Consider the following 16,820-nt stretch of genomic DNA (forward strand, 5'->3'; position numbering starts at 1 on the left):
CTAGGTACTTACCCGGTATTATTGCGAGGCGTAATGGTTGGAGCGCTTCAAAATTTATCTGCATTTGCAGTTCGTTTCGGAAACGCATGTTCCGGTAGTCAGAGGGACAAAAGGTCGTCACAACGGAACCGGTAATGCTCTGTTCGGAATTGCGGTCCCGGCGCTCGCAAAACCGTGCCGACCCGTACCAGCACTGTACGAGTGGCACTGTGGTCGCTGATGTCAGTTTATGGCTTGAGACGCGCGTAATTCCATTTCCGACGCGATTTGCGACTGCGGTAATACATTAGGGCGGTAATTGAGCAAGTGCCGTCACTTTGCAGTTCCCAGCATTGCGGCTGTGATTTATGTAGTTTAACTGCCAACCGCAACAATGATCACGTTGTTTACTCGTAATTTTAACTTTCAATGCTTTGCCGAGGTTTCTCTCGTGTAACTGTAGATTTTACGGAGGGTTGGCAGAGTAAAACTTCGATTCCGAAGTCTAGGATACACCGTAAGTCGGGATGCTCTGATGAAACTGTTAGTAGTTTGAAACAAGTAAAAGTAAAAATAACTATTTGATAATAACTTCGGTACTTATTTCCGGTTGATAATACTTTTGCACAAGATACATAAATAGCGTAGGTACTTTGATTAGGTAGGTATATGAAATTATTTATAAATTGTGCGGAGCTCTAAAAATTGGATTGACTGTGTAGTCCCATTCTGGCAGGATAACGGAGAAGACGGACCGGTCACAGTTCCTCGCGTTCTTCAGCTTCACTTCTCTCAGCAACACGCAAGGCGTAGGCTTCCACCCGAGCGGCGGGTCCAGAATACCACTTACAGGTGTGTTTTTTTTTATTATTTATTTATCTACACTTAGTCAATAAGGGTACCTATGTGTGGCATACGGGTAAGTGTGGCTGGCCTACACTTTGGGGTATGTCTACACATTAATTAGTGTTTATTGTGAGTTTTCGCCGGCATTGACTTGATATAAAGTCAGTACATTTCGTGCCTCACACGCCACAAATTCATATCAGGTCGTGGTTTTGGTCTGGTTTGTTTACCTACGTGCAATTTTTGACATGTCGTTGATGCAACTTTATTACGTCAATTACGTGGCGGCGAAAAAGTTAAGTAATAAATATTCGCTACTACATTATACTGGACCAAGTTAGCATATATTAGTATACATATACCTATTTTGCTTAAATGCCTTTTTAAAAGTATTTTAAAGTAACAGTAAATCGTACGCATTCTTTTCTAAAACGAGCGCCTTGCAGATTGCAAAAAGAATAGGTACTTATTGAAAGAACGCGCCAGCGCCACTACAAAACTTGAGCAGAAGCGACGCTCAACTCCCTCCTCGAAGTCGTTCAAACCCATTTAATTCCATTGCACTCCCACTCCATTTAGCTCTTCTTTAACCTGCATAAACTTTACTTTATGTTATTCATCTTTTAACAAGTGCTTTAATGATTGAAAAGTTATGATACTTCTTTAGACTTCGTTTTATTATTTTAAGATGTATTTCGGGAGTTCTTCTAAACGTGTATTAAATTAATTCGGTTGAAATATTCTGACAAACTTTTCTACTTTATATCAATACATAAATGCTTTGAACGGACCGCGTGTGCCGGACGTAGGTACGACCCTTGTCACTCTCTGTTTATAAATATTATGTGTCCAAATATCAGCGGGATATCACATCGAACTCACTTATAAATTATATATTACGTGACTTTTCTTCGCTAAATTTGAGCTAACATAAATGTTTTATATTTCTGATCTCTGCTTGAATTATTTTGAGCGCGAGTACTTTATTATGAATCGAATGAAATAAACAGTGCCGTACAGCTGCGATCGTGGCCCACAATAAATGGACTCGCCGGAAGATCAGCGCCGACTCTTGGGTCAGCATTATGCTGAGGCGAGCCCATTTCGTGGTAAACAATATGTAATTATGAATTTCTATCCTTTATCATGTTACTTTTGTATGTTTAACTAGTTTATCACGAAAAATAAATGAAAATGAATGAAATCAATTTTCGCTGAACAAGCTATTCGGTAATGTTTATTTTATTCAACCGATAAGTAGATACCTACCTAGTTTATTTAGTGCGGCATATACTCGTATTATATATATATATATATACATTTTTATTGTTTTTTTAGATTGTTTAGACGACAACGGTTTCACTCACTTGAATTTTTAGTCGCTATTGGCGAAGATTGGTTGAAGTAAGTGAAATATGTCTCACGAAAGTTTAATATCGATTATTGTTTTAGATGTTGTTGAAGACCATAATTTAGCAACAATTGCAACATCAAGCATATAAATCAGTTCATGAAAGAAGAAACAAAACTTCTCTATATGTTTTATTTTGTTACCGTAAGCCAATAATAGTTATTTGTTTTACAAGGGGACAAAAATGTTGTTTAACCGCTCGTGCTAATATTGATACCCGAGTAAGCGAAAGATCCCAAAATTGAACCACGAGCGTAGCGAGTGGTTCGAAAAATGGAATCTTGAGCGTTGAGAGGGTTTCAAAGCACGAGGGTTAAACAAAATTTGCCTCCGAGTGAAACACAACATTTTTCACCACACCAACCCGAAGCAAATATTAAATGTAAAATATCAAACAAAAATAAACCAAATCAAATCAAAATTAATGTTATTGAATATTTATCATCCAAAATCAACTTTTAAAATTCAATTCTACCAGCAAACATAAGAAAACAACTCAAAATTTGCATTTGATTACTTTGCCTCACATGTGAATAAAATGCAACTTTGCTATCAGTTTTTGAAGTGCAAAGTAAGCCTTTCCGAGCTGGTGTGGTGAAAATATGTTTTATTACGTTGCGTATATAATAATACTTACATATCCTTAATTTGCTGCATATTTTTTTGATATGTTTTCAGTGTTTTGGATCATAATTACATCATTCGATTTTATAAATATATCGTTGTTTTATTGACATAGATTGCGACTGGCTGTACCAAGATGTGTCGTGCCGGGGGCCCAGCCCGTGCGTGCTGGCAAGCCCGGGCTACCCGGGCCTGTACCCGCCGCACCGCCGCTGTCGCTACCTCTTCGCCACCAACTCCGTCAACACCAGGGTCAAAATCATCTTCACATCCATTTTGCTGCCTAGAAAGTGAGTATTATCCTGAAATAATAGACGAAAAATTAATATAATAAGAAAGTAACAAGTACCTACATGTGGATCGTGTGACAAGTTTCTAACAGCGACATGACTGTCTATTTGAAACTGTCTATTTTAGCGTCATATATCTATTAAAACCAGGGCGACAAATGTCCCACGACATGCGTCGCTAGCGACGTCATGTGAAGTGGCGCGAGTGGATTTCGGTCGACGTGTCCGACGTCCGACGACATCGCGCGCCTTAAGACACATATTGCCGACACATGTCGCGCAGTATTGAAATTAGCCCTTATATTATATTCCCTTGAGAGTAGCTCCTAGTCACCCTAAAACAGGGACAAAACGTATTCATGACGACATTCCAATTCTATTGAATCTTTTGTTCATTTTATTTAGTAGATATTATTGTTGATTGCAAATTGCAATCATTGTTGTAAACAGAATGGTTCAGAATAAATTTAGAATGAAATACATAAAAATTACGGTACAATTGAAAATACAATTAAACCTGCATTAAATTAAATCAGTTTCACAGCACTATGAAACTGCTTGACAGGATTTAGCGAGCGGCGTAGTTTATAATTTGATAATAAAACAATATTCTGCTGCTTTTAGATGCGCACGGAATCGTGCTAGACTACTTAATAAAAAGAATTAAGCTAATGCCCATTATCGTGATGTGTAAAACCTGAGAATAGTACGTTTATTAGTATTTCACTCTTAGTTTTTGCTCTGGCTATTTCATTTCACATAAAAAGTAACATGAGGTGCAGCATATTTTAAGCTCTGCAGATTAATATTTAATGATCGACTACTGGATTTGCACCGAGTAAAATGTAGGTACTACATTTTCAAATGTATTACATAATCCATCGATACATTTATTCAGATGTAATATTTTATAACCTAAACAGCGTGCTTTATAATACATATAACTATTTATGAAGATGATAACTTTTCTCAAATGCAAGTCTAGCAAAATCGCGCAACTTCTGTCAATATAAATAATATGCTAGCATAACATTATGGCAGGTCTTGCGGAAAGGTGCTCTGACAGTTACTTTACAACAGAGATTAAATACCTGTGGAATCTCGTTTTTGGAAGCCGGTTAAAGCAACGTTCCTAATCGTTAGCTAATCACACTAGGCTAACACGCGGTCGACGGTGTAGCCATTATTGCCGAAGCTAATGAAGCGGAGTTGGCTATCTCTCGGCATTTCATTCCAGTCGATTACCGTGCACTAGCGAGTCGAACGTTTAGGCAATTCAATATAATTCGCTTTCCGAATACGCGTAACTTCTACGAACCGTGAGGTCACAGTTACGTAGATTGCCTTGAGCGCTAAATCGCCTTCATTCTGCAAGCGATAGGTACACGAACTGGCGTTTTCTCGGACAATCGCACTAACCAACACCGATTAACGGACCGTGATCAACTGAATTTCGGCCCCGCAGGCGGAGCAGAACCTACGAGTATGTTCAATGTTCATTGACTTTCTTGTATTCGTACGCAGTAGTTCGTACCGAATGCTTATGTGAAGTAAATTTGTACCATACGTTTGAATAGGTAGGTACATATATTATATACTAGCTGTTGCCCGCGACTTCGTACGCGTGTATTTGTATATTGGTGGTTATACATTCTACATTAGTTTAGCTTTAGAACATTATGCAGCAAAAGATAGCAGTAGGGACGGTTAATCATTTGTTAATTATTATACAACGCATGAGATTTGTCTTTCACAACCTGGCTACGAAGTTTCAAGCCCCTAACTGAATAAAATTGTTCTCGATATAATCTCTCTCAACCCGCAGAAGATTTTCAAGTCCACTATTTAATAAAACCTACTACCTAACTACCTATTTACGAAATTTGAAGTTCCTAGCTTTAAATAAAATTTGAACCCTCTACCAGTAGGTGTATATTGGGCATTCTAGATCATTTAACCCTTTCCTGCCTTAACGAGACAGAAACCAAGCTGTTCATAAGATCACTTTCAACAAAAACTTTCGTGTAACCGCATTTGGCCGCTCACTGCGTTCGCTCTATGCGTTTTACGAAAGTTTTTGTTGAAAGTGATCTTATAAACAGCTTGGTTTCTGTCTCGTTAAGGCAAGAAAGGGTTAAATGATCTAGAATATCCAATATACACCACGAAAGATTTAACAGTTTGCGTTTAGACACCTAGTGATCTCGATTCGTGTTTTAAAACACCCAATGCAACGTTATAAACAGTTATAATTGAATATCAGTTTCATTACACGAAAAACGTTACATAGTGTAGACGTTACTAAATTGACAAGATATGAAGTATAGCAAGCACAGTCACTTGATTTACACAAAGACTATTTGATTTCTAATAAAACACGTTTACGTCATGGTAAACTTTTACCAAGCACCATTCGTTGTCTCATTTGCGGTCCATCTAACTGTGGAAAAACTAATTTAGTTTTAGGTCTTCTTATGCACGAAAACGGATTAAGATTTAGAAATGTGTATGTTTATTCCAAAACTTTATTCCAACCTAAATACTTATTTCTAGAAAAAGTACTTCAACAGGTGTCTGGAGTATCATTTTATAAATATAATGAAAACGAACAAGTCTTAAATCCAAATCAAGCAAAACCAGATTCAGTCATGGTATTTGATGATATAGCATGTGAAAAGCAAAACAACGTTAGAGATTACTTTTCTATGGGACGACATTCCAAAATAGATTGTTTTTATCTTAACCAAACATACACAAAAATTCCCAAGCAATTAATAAGAGATAATGCTAATCTTATTATACTTTTTAAACAAGACGAACATAATTTACGTCATGTATATAACGAACATGTAAATACAGATATGTCTTGGCAGCAATTTAAAGAAATGTGCGCTAAAATTTGGTGTGCACCATATAATTATTTAGTAATAAATAAAGATTGTGAAAGAAATAAAGGATGCTACAGAAAGAACTTTGACACTTTGTGTTTATTCTTATATGTCTTTACACAAAAAATAAATAAAAGTCAGATATAATTAAAACTTACATGATATAAAGGAAAACTATCCATTGCAACGACCAGCAGATTGAAGAATGTGGCTTCAAATGAAACTTCTAAACGGTAGTAGGAAATAGCACACCCATCATTTTTTGCGCTATGATGTTAATGATTTATTTAGGTAGTATTAATATATTATATACCTATGCGGTAACAAAAGTCGAGGTCAACGAAATAATGTACCTACTACTCATCTTTCAAAGAAATAAAAATAATAATGGTTCCGTCTGACATCTCCATTGTAAGCTGTTCAATATTATATCAAACTGAATTATTTAACAATTTGACATGATTTGATTTGCAAGGAAAAAATTGGTAAAAAAAAACATGTTTATCGTTTATTTTACCCTTTATTAAACCCTTTTATATTAATTACATACATACGGTAAACATAAAAACCTCACATACATTATTGTTTTACATATACACTTAAAAAAAGTCATTTATTACAAATATTGATACATGTTATAAAATATATGTTGAAAGTTATTTACTTGCACAGTGCTGTATTATTACATTTGAAGCATCTTATGCCCCCATGATAAAGTAGACATTTTGTCTGTATTAATGAACCTTTTATCATCCTTGTTACATAATGCCACTTTATTTACAAACTGCGTAAATATTTCATTTTTAATTGACTTAAACAGCGCTTGTTTTTTGCGTATTATTTGATCTTAAAATTTATTTCTTAGTTTAAGGATTTAGTTATAATAAAACATTTTTTTCATAGCATGCTTTTATTTATAAAATTGTTATTTGCGATTACAATCCCCGTTTATTAATTTCCTTAGATATCTTATTGATAATATTTTCCGTGGAGTCTAAAATTTCATCGACAGGGTTTTTAACAACATATTGTGCACTCATACTTAAAAACTCACTATCACTATCGTCCGATGAAAAATCAACTTGTTCTGTCATGCTCTCCGTGAAGTCATAAATCTTGATTTTTATTAAACGCTGACCTCTTTGAAACTCTTTGCAAATTACGTACGATGTTCGAGCCTGGTCTTTAAGTTTTTTTTTAGATAATGATTCTCGTTTTTTGTTTTTGGGTTTAGTTTTTTTTGAATCTGCATTTTTTAAATCTTCATTTTTCCAATCTTCCATTCGTTGTGTAATCCCTTCCAAAGGGTCTTGCGCGTACACATTCGTATCGATGTCCTAAAGAATAAGACGAAATATATTAATTTATTAGTTGCCTACTTGTTTTATACTATGTAAGAAAAGATAAATAATAAATGGTCATCATAATACATAAGTACAATATAAATAGTACAAAGATAAAGATTAAGAAAATAAATAAAAAACAGGAAAGGCCTACCAGTACACGATAACTGTTACTATCAGTTACACATAAAATAAATAAAAGTCAGATATAATTAAAACTTACATGATATAAAGGAAAACTATCCATTGCAACGACCAGCAGATTGAAGAATGTGGCTGCAAATGAAACTTCTAAACGGTAGTAGGAAATAGCACACCCATCATTTTTTGCGCTATGATGTTAATGATTTATTTAGGTAGTATTAATATATTATATACCTATGCGGTAACAAAAGTCGAGGTCAACGAAATAATGTACCTACTACTCATCTTTCAAAGAAATAAAAATAATAATGGTTCCGTCTGACATCTCCATTGTAAGCTGTTCAATATTATATCAAACTGAATTATTTAACAATTTGACATGATTTGATTTGCAAGGAAAAAATTGGTAAAAAAAACATGTTTATCGTTTATTTTACCCTTTATTAAACCCTTTTATATTAATTACATACATACGGTAAACATAAAACCTCACATACATTATTGTTTTACATATACACTTAAAAAAAAGTCATTTATTACAAATATTGATACATGTTATAAAATATATGTTGAAAGTTATTTACTTGCACAGTGCTGTATTATTACATTTGAAGCATCTTATGCCCCCATGATAAAGTAGACATTTTGTCTGTATTAATGAACCTTTTATCATCCTTGTTACATAATGCCACTTTATTTACAAACTGCGTAAATATTTCATGTTTAATTGACTTAAACAGCGCTTGTTTTTTGCGTATTATTTGATCTGAAAATAGTGCATCCGTATACTCAGAAATTTTAAGATCACGTACAACAGATTTTTTAACGCCTTTTGCCTTTTTCACCGTATAGGGTTTTTTGGTACAGTCGGTACCCTGGGGTGTTGTCGTGATACAATATAATTTTGATCGCAACCCAACAAAACTCGTTATAACTTTACCCTTGAGCTCGTCTTTAAATAACCCTGGAATCTTTTTATTAATTAATGGAATATTAAACTGGTTTTTTGGTTCCAAATTGCTGGTGTCAAAGTGGTCTAAAAAGCACAACCGCAAGTCTTTGTAAAAATCTTGCGTTTTGATGGAATAAACGAATGAATCGGTATCTGTATATAAAAGACTTACACGATCAGAATAATGTGGTTTAATAACCGAGTAGTGAAAGTCGTACATGTGGCTTTTCGATAGTTCTAGTACTGTGAAACCAATATAAATTGGTTTGTTAAGTTCTACACATTCTGGTTTCATCTGAATTGTAACTAAATTATCTGATAAAATTGAAATACGATGAAAATTAGGTTTGTTTATTAAATCACACGCTCCGGTTTTCTTTTTAGAAATATTATTACGATCAATCCAAGTATTGATAAATTTTACATTTACTCTATTTTCAGTATTTTCCAACGTTTTACCGAAAACACTATTATTTAGTAATTTAAAGAAGTCTTGTTCGAATTCGGACTCTGCTTTTTTTCTTAATTCTGTGTTTAAATCGATATATTCTTTAAGAAAATTGCTTTGCCGGAATTTGATAATACGATGGATTTTTTTTAATTTAAGACCATGACTAAGACAAGTTTTAAGGTGAACGTAATGTATGACATAATTGTATTTGTCATATAAGTTTGGTATCAATTTCTCCATCATTCCACCAGGCGGAATCATTTTCTCTGCACAAAACGGCAAGTCGTTGTGTGTGTCATGAAGATAATTAGGATACTGGATATCTACTTCTAAAATATAACCGAAAGTCCCTTCATCAGATATTTTCATAACTTCAAATGTCTCAATTTCATTTTTGTTCAACCACTGAAACTCAGCATAAGGCATCATACTGACACATACTATAACCATACAGGTTATTACAATCTATATACACAATATATGAGTCTTGTTTATTTTTGTCATAATTTTCAATATAAATATTATTAGCTTCAGCATATCTATTCGAACACAAACATATGCCTCCTCGAATACCGCTTTGAATCATTCGAATCATTTCAAAATCGTGTATAAGCTCTAGAGTGACTCCGGTTTTAAGCAACATTGCATCATATGATAGACTAGGCGCTGAGAAATAAAATGCTGGATCTAATCGATAATGTGTTTTGCTCGTTTTTCGGAAATGCTCAAATATGTCAGTAAGAAGCAGTACATCCGTTTTTAAATAAAGATCGGTATATTGGCCCATATCCTTGATTTTAAACATCTCCCACACCAACTTAGCATGATTATATTGTTCATCTGTTACCGTTTGGTTAGTTAGTGAACTAAAAAACTCATTCTGTTGGGGTAACTCTTTTTCTTCATACGATTGCCATGTTTTCATATGTTCATAAGGATAAATTCCTTTTGTTAATAATAACTCAAATTTATTCATATCCGGAAAACTTTTTTGTAAATGATAAAAACAGGATCTATCCATGCTTTTTGCGAGGTCGTCCAAACTAGAGCTTAAAAATTTAAAAGAATCAACAAAGCGGAGCGGAAAACATTGTTCTTCATCTTTCAAGACGACATATTTTGTAAACGAAATGTATTTTTCCATAGACTTTGGAATCAATTTAACTTCACCAGGAGATTTACACAATTCTTTGATAAATAAGTGACAATCGTAACCTGACAGATTATGAAAGAAAACTGGTAGAAATCGAGGCACCTGAAGTTTCAAGTTACATTGCGAATGAGCTGCGCCGCGGTATTGACCGGATAAATGGCAATGATCGCGAACTTTATTTTCGTCCCATAAGAGACCTTGACAAATATAGCAAACTATAGCGTTAGAAAATGCTTCGCGATCTGAATCTGTAAATACTATAGGCCTAGTTTTTCCTAGAATTTTCGATATATCTTTAACTTTTTTGTAGAGTGACTCAACAAAAACTTGTACACAGTCGGGACCCCTATATGAAACATAATCATTTAAACTTTCATCATACGAGCACACAAGTTTAAAAGCAAATGCTACTGGTATGTGTTTTTGAAATACAAATGTATCTGATACTGTAGGATCATTGTCGCACCCTTGATAAGTTTCTAATAATGTTTCGGCATCAGCGTAAACAACGAAAGGAACTGATTGTGTTCGTTCATAGTGATTAAACTTGATAGTACTACCTGATTTTGGTAACACTGTAGCTACACCTGCACAAATATGTTTACTTAACTGAGCATTACTATTGAAAAACAATAGGCAATCATCGCAAAAATGCAGTGCACTATGATGTTTCGTTATTTGATTCCTAACAAGTCGAGACAAGTTACTTATTAAGCAATAGTGTGTCTGGTCGTTTTTTTCTAGTAAGAGTAAGTTTATTTTATTTTCTCTTTTAAATGATGATTTGTAAAGAGGTCCAACCACATTTGTGCCTTTTAATCCGTAAACATTTATACTAATGTTATTATTGTTGCGTTCAAACACTGAAATGTCCTGAAAAGTTACCGGAGATGATAAATCTTCTACATTTAAAACATTTTTGAAATGTGGGTAAGAGGTAGTACGATTTACGTTTCGTTTAGCAGGATATAAACCTGCAACGACACTCCAAAGAAAACAAAAATCATCCTTATTTTTTATATTTATACAAGCTTTTTTGTTTTTAATAAATGCAGGCAACTCTATATAACAAGAACCTCGCATCGGTTCGTATTTATTTATGTTTACTTCGACATGAGAATTACTTAAAAACGACCAACCACTGTCTCTATGCTGGAAACTCTCTATTTTGCGCAACAAATTTGCGATGACTGTTGCATATATTGTTTCGAAATCAAAATGTGTATGTATTATTATATTTTTAGTACCAAATGATTTAATTTCTTGTGTGTCATTTTTGCATAAGTAAAATAAACTATAGAGTTCAAAATTGACTTTAACCGAAGTATGTGTTTGAATTGCTTCATTTATCAGGTGTCGCACTTTATTAGAAACTGATTTTAAAAAGTCTGCAGGTAACAAATTTATTTTATCATCATTTGCTATAATTTTATATGTAGCAATTCTAGATCGAAACGCAGACGATATTCTAAAAACATCTTTTATATGTTCTTCGGAAGAATTTTTTTTATGAAGATTGCTCCGCAGATGGCCAACCCATTTACGATTTTCAATAGTAATCGAGCAACTTGAATAAAATGGCATTTTGATGTATTTTATTTGAATTTATTAGACCTTGATGTGGCTATAACATATACGACTCAAAAAAAAAATAAGGGTCACTGATATTTGTATCGTCACTAAAAATATATATATAAAAAATATTAAATTATGATGTGTATTTTGTTAAAAAATCGCAAAACATAACTTTCGTTATAATTTAGGTAAATATTCTAAAATAAAACTTGTTCCAAATGAAGTTATTAATTTTGTGCCCCTATTTTCATTTGATTTGTATAAAATTAGCCTTTCCACTGTGCAAATAAATTAACCTTATATTACATTATAAAAATTAACTAATTAAAATTAATTATTTTTATGTGCGTAAAACACTGATTCCGTATCATTAAACAGTTTACGAGCACTTTTGAAAAAACCTTGAAGCTTTTTCCACTCGTCTCCGTTGGCATTAATTTGGATTTTTAATGAATTTAGAGCTTTTTGCCAACGATCTTCACGACCAACGGAAATCGCATCTGCCGTCTTATATACCTTTATTTCAACGTAAAAATCGCCGTCAAGGTGTTTCCGACGAATCACTGACCCATTGGCCACACGCGAAGTCAGTACTGACGGCAGAACAACTGAAGCCTCCTTCTGTCCCGCTGTAGTTGCCTCCTCTTTTGTCAGCAGCCCGAACAAGTCGAAAGATTCATTCCACGGTGATGGCTCCTCATTTCGTTTCACAGATCTATGTAAGAAATAGTATAAAATAAATAAATTGTCCCAAAATAAAATAATGGGTTCTTGAATTGTAGTCCCAAACGACCTTCATAGCTCCATCATTTTTTTTAATAAAAAAGTGACTAGATAAAAACTAGGTACTTAACGCCACCAATTTTTTTGAGGAACAAAATTTCTCAAGAATCGAATGAAAAATGCTGAATGCTGAATTTTATACTAAATATTTCAAACAATGCTTACGTTTTAGAAGTAGACGCCTTCTGCTTTTTAATAAATTTTACTGTATAAATTCATATTAATATGTAATAATCTGTATCACTTAAAATGCAATAATCTAACCTTTTTAATTCGAAAATCATCATCATCATCATCAGCAGTAGCATTATATCATCCTAATGTCTTTATTATCAAAATAGAATAAAAATTATAAAAATATTGTTTAACTATTCTTTATATAATGTAATTTAGTTTTATACTTAATTACATAAAATATTATTATATAGGGTAAGGTAAGCTCTACAAATTATAGAGAAATCGACGATGAAATTTTAAAAAAAGTTTTATAATAAGTCTCTATTTGTTATGTCAATTTTATTATTATTTATTTATAAAGGCTTCTAATAGTTTTTCATAAAATAATAGAGAAATGTAAGACCGTAAAGTAAATATTATATAGTTGTAATATCGACTCCATGGATATAAACAACAATCTTAGAGTAGCTCAAATGCGTGCTCAGCAGACCTACAGGTTCGAAATGTAGAAGAGTAGACATTCCTCTCTCATAAATTTATTTTTACATTTTGTATCTAAATAGAAAATAATATAATAATCTGTATCACTTAAAATGCAATAATCTAACTTTTTAATTCGAAAATCATCATCATCAGCAGTAGCATTATATTATCCTAAATGTCTTTATTATCAAAATAGAATAAAAATTATAAAAATATTGTTCAATTATTCTTTATATAATGTAATTTAGTTTTATACTTAATTACATAAAATATTATTTTATAGGGTAAGGTAAGCTCTACAAATTATAGAGAAATCGATGATGAAATTTTAAATAATGTTTTAAAATAAGTCTCTATTTGTTTTGTCAATTTTATTATTATTTATTTATAAAGGCTTCTAATAGTTTTTCATAAAATAGTAGAGAAATGTAAGACCGTAAAGTAAATATTATATAGTTGTAATATCGACTCCATGGATCTAAACAACAATCTTTTACCGAGTAACTCAAATGCGTGCTCAGCAGACCTACAGGTTCGAAATGTAGAAGAGTAGACATTCCTCTCTCATAAATTTATTTTTACATTTTGTATCTAAATAGAAAATAATATGGTATTCGATTTTCTTTATTTTTTAATAAGTATGTTTTATTGCTAAAATAATCTGATTTAATTTTTTTAAATTCGAAAATGATAATTATCGTCTTATCATTTATATAATATGTTTATATTTATAATATAATAAAATCAAATTATAATGAGTGTAATCTATCATTGTAATTTGATTTTGTTTTATATTTCATTACATAAAAAAATATCTTCAAATCACAGAGAAATTAATTTTATAATTTGATATAGTGTTTGTTTTAAGTTTGTCTTTTAAATAGTGTTTTGTAGTAAATTCTTATCTATTTGTTGAAAACCTCTCTTTTTGAAAAATTAAAGAAATATAAGTCTGTAAAAATATATACATATAATTGTAACGTCGACTCCATGGATCTAAACAACAATCCTTTATTGACGTCATACATAAATTAATTGAGTTTACCAATCAGAAGCTCTGTCCTACATCGCGCTTTTAAAGTTTTTGCAACTAACTGCATATATACATTTTTCAATTATGATTTGTCGGAGATCCCGCTGCTGTCAACCGGAGCTAGCTGGGTGATCCTAGCACACAAGTTTCTGCCGGGGACTACCTCCCTGGGACTTGCGTCTTGACATGAAGGCTGGCCACCTTTGTGTTGAGCTGTGCTATTAACCAAACATGCAATCGAACGAACAGGAGAATCCATCACTACGCGGTTGATAGTGTAAGGAGGACCCTAAGCAAAGTACGTCAAACGCGGCTTTCTGCCGGGGACCGCCTCCCTGGGAGCTGCATCATGTCATGAGATTGGCCAACTCTATGATGTGTTGTACTTTATCACACACGGCAATCTAAAGTCTAATTTGTACTATAGACTGAAGAATGCTGTCAGATCCTCTGCCAGGGCTCATACGCCTTGGGGGTCTACGTGTTCACAGAGACTGATCAGCTCTGTGACATGGTGTGTTTTGTTGCTTTTAACAATTGGTAAGTCTTATTTAGAAATTAAGTTCAGTAAAAAAAAATATCAATATCAAGATTTGTAATAATCACGTTTTATGATCATAGATTATTCTGATTCGGCTGTAATGCGTATTATCTAAGCATGTGACGTTTGTTTTCGTCAAAGTAAAGAGTGTTTTTTTAAGTAACGTTAAAAATTGATAAGTGTAATTGAGAAATTAATTTCAGTAAGTAATAAATACATCAATTGAGATTTTATAAATAAAAATTATTTACACAGATCATACTGATTCGATTGTAAAGCGTATTCTGATTTAGTATCTAAGCGTTTGACGTTTGTTTTAGACAAACCATGTTAAGGCATTACAATTATAAAATATTTAATGTCAACGTTTAGGTTTTAAGCCCTTCAGTACAACCTGTGTCCTTAAGGCTCATACCCTAGTCCAACAGAGGACTGATGTACCTTACATCCTGTACTTCGATTAAATATTTAAGTTTAAATGCTTTGACATTTTGTGTCTGTAAACTGCTACTTGACTTAAACATTCCTTATTTAAAACAATTTAAACGCGAATCGAGATCTCTAGGTGTCTAAGGACAAACTGTTAAATCTTTCGTGGTGTATATTGGATATTTTAGATCATTTAACCCTTTCTTGCCTTAACGAGACAGAAACCAAGCTGTTTATAAGATCACTTTCAACAAAAACTTTCGTGTAACCGCATTTTAGTTTTTCCACAGTTAGATGGACCGCAAATGAGACAACGAATGGTGCTTGGTAAAAGTTTACCATGACGTAAACGTGTTTTATTAGAAATCAAATAGTCTTTGTGTAAATCAAGTGACTGTGCTTGCTTAATAAACTTCATATCTTGTCAATTTAGTAACGTCTACACTATGTAACGTTTTTCGTGTAATGAAACTGATATTCAATTATAACTGTTTATAACGTTGCATTGGGTGTTTTAAAACACGAATCGAGATCACTAGGTGTCTAAACGCAAACTGTTAAATCTTTCGTGGTGTATATTGGATATTCTAGATCATTTAACCCTTTCTTGCCTTAACGAGACAGAAACCAGGCTGTTTATAAGATCACTTTCAACAAAAACTTTCGTAAAACGCATAGAGCGAACGCAGTGAGCGGCCAAATGCGGTTACACGAAAGTTTTTGTTGAAAGTGATCTTATGAACAGCTTGGTTTCTGTCTCGTTAAGGCAGGAAAGGGTTAAATGATCTAGAATGCCCAATATATACCTACTTCTACCAACTCTCAACCCCTGTTTAAACTTTTAGGGGATGAATTTTTAAAAACGCTGAAATTACTTTTCTTGTATTGTAATAATATGCCTTTATACAACGATTCAAGTCCCGCACTCAAATAAATATTTGGGTTCCATACAAATTTTTGACCCCCTTCACCACCTTGGTGGATGAAATATCAAAGACTCTGAAATTAGTTTTCTTTACCTTTACCTTTTTACAAAGCTTCAAGTTCCTAGCTTTAAATAAAATTATAACCTATACAATCTTTCTACCCCTTTTTAACCCTGTTATGGGATGAATTTTTAAAAACGCTGAAATTAGTTTTCTTGTGTTCTAATAATATGGCTTTATACAAAGATTTAAGTCCCGCACTCTCAAAAATATTTGATCTCCATACAAACTTTCAACCCCTTTTTCACCTCCTCGGGGGATGAATTTTTAAAATCGCTGAATAGGGTTTTCTGTTTTTTAATAAAATACCTTTTTACGAAGTTTCAAGTTCCTAGCTTTAAATAAAATTTGAACCCTATACAGACTTTCAACCCCTTTTGGATCCTTATAGGGGATGAATTTTTAAAAACTTCTCTTTTAATGAAATAACTTTTTACGAAGTTACAAATTCGTAGCTTAAAAAAAATTTATACCCTATACAATCTTTCAACCCCTTTTTAACCCTTATAAGGGATGAATTTTTGAAAACCCTGAAATAACTTTTCTTGAGATCTAATAATATGGCTTTATACAAAGATTCAAGTCCCGCACTCTAAAAAATATTTGATCTCCGTACAAACTTTCAACCCCTTTTTCACCACCTCGGGGGATGAATTTTTAAAAACACTGAAATTATTTTTGTTGTTTTTTAATTTCATACCTTTTTACGAAGTTTCAAGGTCCTAGCTTAAA

The 16,820-nt window shown here is 32.9% G+C and overlaps 1 protein-coding gene across 1 annotated transcript in view; it reads left to right on the top strand.

The window, feature by feature from the left end:
* Window positions 1-16,820, top strand: part of LOC134663179 (uncharacterized) — a 49,348-nt gene that overhangs the window by 11,656 nt on the left and 20,872 nt on the right. The window contains exons 5-6 of the mRNA XM_063519545.1: window positions 716-831; window positions 2,976-3,150. Of these exons, the coding sequence (XP_063375615.1) occupies window positions 716-831; window positions 2,976-3,150 (291 nt within the window). The remainder of the gene's footprint in view (window positions 1-715; window positions 832-2,975; window positions 3,151-16,820) is intronic.

This window comes from Cydia amplana, chromosome 4 (assembly GCF_948474715.1).
Source record: "Cydia amplana chromosome 4, ilCydAmpl1.1, whole genome shotgun sequence".
Lineage (NCBI taxonomy): Eukaryota > Metazoa > Arthropoda > Insecta > Lepidoptera > Tortricidae > Cydia > Cydia amplana.